The sequence below is a fragment of the Cryptomeria japonica genome, chromosome 3 (assembly GCF_030272615.1).
Source record: "Cryptomeria japonica chromosome 3, Sugi_1.0, whole genome shotgun sequence".
Lineage (NCBI taxonomy): Eukaryota > Viridiplantae > Streptophyta > Pinopsida > Cupressales > Cupressaceae > Cryptomeria > Cryptomeria japonica.
Window position 1 is genome coordinate 242,824,024 of NC_081407.1, and position 7,148 is coordinate 242,831,171.

At 33.5% G+C, this 7,148-nt stretch overlaps 1 protein-coding gene across 1 annotated transcript; it reads right to left on the reverse strand.

Annotated features, from left to right (window-relative positions):
* Positions 1–1,063: 1,063 nt before the first annotated feature.
* On the reverse strand, positions 1,064–2,756 carry LOC131074372 (BURP domain-containing protein 16). The gene is made up of 2 exons (XM_058010980.1): positions 2,631–2,756; positions 1,064–2,389 (listed from the first exon to the last, which is right to left on the reverse strand). Exons 1-2 carry the CDS (start codon positions 2,700–2,702, stop codon positions 1,364–1,366), a joined length of 1,098 nt encoding a protein of 365 aa, XP_057866963.1. The 5' UTR covers positions 2,703–2,756; the 3' UTR covers positions 1,064–1,363.
* Between the last annotated feature and the right edge of the window lie 4,392 nt (positions 2,757–7,148).

A 7,148-nucleotide genomic window follows, 5' to 3' on the forward strand; every position in this document is an offset into this window, starting at 1 on the left:
AAATGAGAAAATATTCATTCACTTATCTCTAGTTGTGGCTTGGTAGTGTTGTAATACAAAATATTTCTACATAATTATTAACAAAATACATGCTTGACTTAAAGTAGAATGAACTCTATTTTGACTTTTAGTAAGATCAAGATGTAAAGTTGATATGTTCTAATTTCATAGGAGAAAATTAATTTGAGTCGAGTAAATAAATTTGAGTTGAGTAAATAAATTTGAATTGAGTGAATAAATTTGGAGATTCTTGCATTTTAATTACTATTAAATCCCCTCTTTTGAGTATTTAAAAAAAATACAATTAAGAAATATTGATCTTTATTTAAGCACATTTAAGGATTTTCCTACTTGTGAGATTCATATTATCCTTAGTTAAAACCTTGAGTAGACAAATTTAATGTCACACAAACTAAGATACAAGACAATTTTATTATATTTTTTCTTAGTCTCTTGAACCAAAAGACATAAAGTTGCTATGCAATATTCTTATTTGCTATTACATATGTTAATGATAATATAACATAATATTAATGTTATACTTTTGTGATAATGTTATGTAACAAAGTTTGATGGATTTGGATTGTCTAAAATGAGTTAAAGTTTGTTTTTTTTATAAACATTCTATTAACTTTTTTATAAACATTTTATAATACAATTTAAAATACATTTTTTTGGCTTGGAGTCACACATAATGTCTAACAAGAGTTGGGTGACATGAGCACAATTTGAATTTTGAATTTGGATTTTTCAAAAAATAGGGGTCAATTTTATAGTTGAATTTCATAATATAATTTTGAGTTAGACAAGAAAATAGATAAATTAAAGATTAGAACCAATTCTTAAAATATATTGATACAAAATTAAATTAGATAAAAAAAAATATACTCTCTAAAATAAAAGTATATCATATATACTAATCATCACATAAAAAACTAAAACAAAATTTTAAAAAATATATATATTTCACCTTTACACATTTATAAACACTATTGCTAAGTGGACTTACATATGTATAATTTTCAATTAATTGAAAAACACTAAATAACTATAAAGAGAATAATAAACAACAAATAATAAATATTATTATCATAGTTGAAGCCAATCTCATCCTTGCTCTTGTGATCTTTTATCAAAGATTTCTAAGCTCCTGTTTGAAAACTATAGATATTATTGACATAGGTTGAAGCCAATCTCATCCTTGCTCTTGTGATCTTATACCACAGGATTTCCTAGCTCCTATCTTGAAACAATAGATATTATTGACAATAAGCTGAAGCCAATTCATCCTTGCTCTTGTGATCTTATACCACAGGATTTCCGAGCTCCTTTATTCAAATAGGATAGTATTATCACTTGAAATTCAAACCTTCTCGATGAAAAGAAGAGTATCGCTAGGTACCCAGTGACAAAATTCGCCCTCTCCTGGTTTTAGTTTGAGGTCGAGCAGCGCCAGGCTTTCAGCAGGATAAGGTTTAGTATCCATATGACATTCAGCAACCACATTCTGCTCAATTCCGCTTTGCTCATCCTTCAATGCTACCAAATACATTTTTGTACTCTTCACATAATGACAGTAATAAACTTTAAAAGGAAATAACATAGAGTGACAAGCCACATGTTTGATTGAGGATGGAGCCAAGAGTTTTGCGCCCTTTACTGTAACCACACGTTTGGAAATTTTTTTGGTTGAGACAATGCCCTCCACCACTTCAACATTCTGCTTATGGTTGGACCCACCAATGACACTGGACAGAAACTTTGCCATAAACTCTATAGAAATAACACATCTTTTGGTCTCTATGCTAGAAGGAGGTGCTTCACATACCTTAAGAGTTGAAGCCATTTCCTTTATTAGAAGCTCCGATCCAGTGGATGGAATGTGAAAGGCCTCTACTAAGTTCAACACTTGTTGGCTTTGGAAAGGAATGTTTTGTGCAATTTTATGTGGGAGAAATGACACATTCTCATTGACAGCATCGTCATGAAAATCAGGAAACATCAGCTTTTCTCCAACTGTAAGAATTTCTTTTACTCGGAAGAAATTACTGTGTAATTGCTTCCCCTCCACGTCATTTGGCATTACTGTTTGTCCGCAACCAGTCACAAAACCATCTTGTACAAGGTCTAGTAGCTTTCTTTTCTTGTATGGTTTCCTTGCATTGCATGAATCCAACTTTGATATCTGAGTTTTTTCACATAAAAGCCCTGCTCTTTTGCACAAACTATTTTCCTCCGCAATAGCTTGCAGGCCTTTTGTTGCAAACCCATCTGCAAGCAACAAAGTTTCCTCATGGTTTAAGGGAGACATAAACCGAGCCAGTTCGCTGGGCATCCTTAGCCCATGGAGTTCATCTTCCCATACAGACAACGATGACTCATCACCAGCCTGCCAAATTTGAACATGATGCAAATAAACGAACATATTAAATTTCATCCTGATAATAGATCTTTGATTTAAATAACAATTATTTTAATTGCTATAATTAGAGATCTTTCTCATGATAGATTTTCAAATTTAAAGAAAATAAATAATACAGATTTTTCTAGAAACGGTTACTTTCTATCTACTTAACTATAAAAATCTCATATACAGTTTTCATGGGTGCATATATTTGATTGCGACATACCAGAAGAAGATGCATCATCAGACAGAATATGCTTCCACAGAGCCCAAGCTTGAGAATTGTAGTTCCAGCCATAGTGAAGAAAATCACCAAAACGCCACAAATAGTCTAAAGTGGAAGTAAATGAATTCCTCTTAAATAGAGTATCTTCATTGCATTATTGTTGTCGGTGGACGCTTATCATAATTATAATTCACAATCAGCGGTAATACCAATAAGGGAGATAAATTCATTTATCTTATCTTCTTTGCACTAATGAGAGACAAGTACAGTGGGCCACTACCCGTCACTGCTTCGGAAAGCAAATCTAAATGCCATCGATAATTCACAATCAGATAATCACCCTTGTGGTATGTATGCACTTCTTTTTTTACTGTCTTAAGCTATCAAAACATTACAGAGAGCAGCAGAAGATATTTTTGATTGACATGTGATCTCTTATGCATCCCCATATTTAAGAGTTGAGAGCTTAATGATTAATCATAGGTTATTATTAATGATGGAAGGCGATACACAGTCAATCATGGGGACAAACTGGGTCAGGAGTGGCAACTGGGGTTTCCTATTAATCCCTATATTTTTGGTTCAGCACAATATCATTAGAGAAGATTTTTTTGGTTTTAAGATTTTTTATATACTTTAATTAGAGAGAGGGATTAGAAATATATTTAGAATTAGAATTAGTAATTGAAATATTTCCACATAGCCCAAGCTTGAGAATGGTAGTGCCAGCCATAGTGATGAGAAACGCCAAACACCACAAATAATCTAAACTGAAAATAAATGAATCCCTTTCAAAATAGACTATCTTCATTGAATTAATGTTGTGGGTGGACGCTTATCATAATGATAATTTACAAGCAGCGCTAATACCAATTAGCAATTAAGGTAAATTCATTTATCTTATATTGATTGCATTATTGGGAGACAAGCATCACTATGTTTTTGTCTGAGCATAATGGGTACAGTGGACCACTAGCCGTCAGTTAGGAAAGTATACAAAAATGCCATCTCTTAAGCAATAATTCACAATAAGATATTCACTCATGTGAGCAGCTTGGGCAAGGTCTTTTGGAGGTATCTAGATTGTACTTTATGTCAGAAATTGATTAAAAACTAAATTGATTAAAAACTAGGTGCATGAGAAGAGTATCTTTCAAGATATTTTATATAGAATTGCTTATAAACATGATAATTTTTAATTTGTCAAGAGTCAAGGGAGGTCACAAATGGGGGACCTCATCCATAGCATGAAAACACAACCTTAAATGAATAATATTGTAGGACACAAAGCCCATGAGCACAGTAATCTAATGAGGGTTTGAAGCACTAAGTCACTTGGCATGAGCACCAGCAACATCAACATGAAGGTGCAATATCATGAACACAATGGATTAGCAAGGGCACAATGTTTGTAATCACAATGACCTCACAAAAGTTCGAACAATAATGACTACAATAACAATGCTATGATTTATATAGATTATTAAAACATATATATGTTAACATCACTAAAATTATTTTAATATTATCATAAATATTACTGAATAATATTATCATTAGATAAATCTAACCCTAACCTAACTTATTTCCTCACAATTTTACTGTCTTAAGGTATCAAAACATTATAGAGAGCAGCAGAAGATATTTTTGATTGACATGTGATTTCTTATACATCCCCATTTTTAAGAGTTGAAAGCTCAATGAGTTCTTAGGTTATTATTAATGATGGAAGGCGATTCACAGTCAATCGATGGGAACAAAGCGGGCCAGGAGTGGCACTGGGGTTTCCCATCAATTCTCATATTTTTTGTTCAGAAATGACGTATGATTTCTTATCCATCCCCATTTCCAAGGATTGAATCGGATCACAATATCATTAGAAAAGATTTTTTTGGTTTTGAGATTTTTTATATACTTTAATTAGGGAGAGGGATTAGAAATATATTTAGAATTAGAATTAGTAATTGAAATATTTCCACATAGCCCAAGCTTGAGAATGGTAGTGCCAGCCATAGTGATGAGAAACGCCAAACACAACAAATATTCTAAACTGAAAATAAATGAATCCCTTTCAAAATAGACTATCTTCATTGCATTAATGTTGTGGGTGGACGCTTATCATAATGATAATTTCCAAGCAGCGCTAATACCAATTAGCAATTAAGGTAAATTCATTTATCTTATCTTGATTGCATTATTGCGAGACAAGCATCACTATGTTTTTGTCTGAGCATAATGGGTACAGTGGACCACCAGCCGTCAGTTAGGAAAGTATACAAAAATGCCATCTCTTAAGCAATAATTCACAATAAGATATTCACTCATGTGAGCAGCTTGGGCAAGGTCTTTTGGAGGTATCTAGATTGTACTTTATCTCAGAAATTGATTAAAAGCTAGGTGCATGAGAAGAGTATCTTTCAAGATAGTTTATATAGAATTGCTTATTAACATGATAATTTTTAATTTAAGCTATGAGATTTCCACAATCCATTTTGCATTTCTAGTGTATTTTTTCTGGATTCGATTGTGTGTATATTTTTTCATCAACGTTTCGAATCACACTCCGTGATTCATCATCAGGATGAAGAGAATTCCCAAGACATGAAAGATGTTGAGATGCAGATTTGAGGCAGAATATAAAGAGGAGAGGGGTGGGGGAAGGCACGAGAAACAAGGAGAGAGGAAAGAGAAAAGGAAAAGACCACCTGAAGGGTGGGAGACCTAAAAAACTCCAAGATATAAACTACCCACAGAAAAGAAAAAAGGAAAGCCCAGCATCACAATCAAAACCACTAAAAAACACAAAAGACACAAAAGAAGAAAAGAATAAGGGACAAAAATTAAAAATTAAAAGAATAAATAAATGAATACAAATACAAAACAGAATATACGCAAAGGCATAAACCAAAAGACAAAAAACCAGAAACAGATAAGAAAAGAGAAATTTACAATTCCAAAAGACAAGGGCATATAAAAATAAACACACGAAGAGGACTGAAAGCAGAAAAAAACTAAAAAATAAACAAAAAGGAAAATAGACCAAAGGGGGAGAGGGAGACACACAAAAGAAGAAGAAAGATGGGGCGAAGTCAAGGAGGGGGGCGGGGATGACGCTGGAGGGCCAGAAGAAGAGGGTGCCACGAGATGCTAAGGTTTAACCCATCATCTCGATTAAGATTGGATGGGTGCCGAATGATAGCAATGGCCTCTTTAACTTTCCTCTTGAAAAAGTTAAAGAGGCCATTGCTATCATTCGGCACCCATCCAATCTTAATCGAGATGATGGGTTAAACCTTAGCATCTCGTGGCACCCTCTTCTTCTGGCCCTCCAGCGTCATCCCCGCCCCCCTCCTTGACTTCGCCCCATCTTTCTTCTTCTTTTGTGTGTCTCCCTCTCCCCCTTTGGTCTATTTTCCTTTTTGTTTATTTTTTAGTTTTTTTCTGCTTTCAGTCCTCTTCGTGTGTTTATTTTTATATGCCCTTGTCTTTTGGAATTGTAAATTTCTCTTTTCTTATCTGTTTCTGGTTTTTTGTCTTTTGGTTTATGCCTTTGCGTATATTCTGTTTTGTATTTGTATTCATTTATTTATTCTTTTAATTTTTAATTTTTGTCCCTTATTCTTTTCTTCTTTTGTGTCTTTTGTGTTTTTTAGTGGTTTTGATTGTGATGCTGGGCTTTCCTTTTTTCTTTTCTGTGGGTAGTTTATATCTTGGAGTTTTTTAGGTCTCCCACCCTTCAGGTGGTCTTTTCCTTTTCTCTTTCCTCTCTCCTTGTTTCTCGTGCCTTCCCCCACCCCTCTCCTCTTTATATTCTGCCTCAAATCTGCATCTCAACATCTTTCATGTCTTGGGAATTCTCTTCATCCTGATGATGAATCACGGAGTGTGATTCGAAACGTTGATGAAAAAATATACACACAATCGAATCCAGAAAAAATACACTAGAAATTTTTAATTTGTCAAGAGTCAAGGGAGGTCACAAATGGGGGACCTCATCCATAGCATGAAAACACAACCTTAAATGAATAATATTGTAGGACACAAAGCCCATGAGCACACTAATCTAATGAGGGTTTGAAGCACTAAGTCACTTGGCATGAGCACGAACAACATCAAAATGAAGGTTCAATATCATGAACACAATGGATTAGCAAGGGCAAAATGTTTGTGATCACAATGACCTCACAAAAGTTCGAACAATAATGACTACAATAACAATGCTATGATTTATATAGATTATTAAAACATATGTATGTTAACATCACTAAAATTATTTTAATATTATCATAAATATTACTGAATAATATTATCATTAGATAAATCTAACCCTAACCTAACTTATTTCCTCACAATTTTACTGTCTTAAGGTATCAAAACATTATAGAGAGCAGCAGAAGATATTTTTGATTGACATGTGATTTCTTATACATCCCCATTTTTAAGAGTTGAAAGCTCAATGAGTTCTTAGGTTATTATTAATGATGGAAGGTGATTCACAGTCAATCGATGGGAACAAAG

What these genes read in the sequence shown, in the direction of transcription:
- LOC131074372 (XM_058010980.1), bottom strand. Translation starts at nt 2,702, where the DNA reads ATGGCTGGAACTACAATTCTCAAGCTTGGGCTCTGTGGAAGCATATTC. An exon ending in TGATGATGCATCTTCTTCTG is followed by an intron (nt 2,390 to 2,630) that starts GTATGTCGCAAT and finishes CAAATTTGGCAG; the next exon opens with GCTGGTGATGAGTCATCGTT.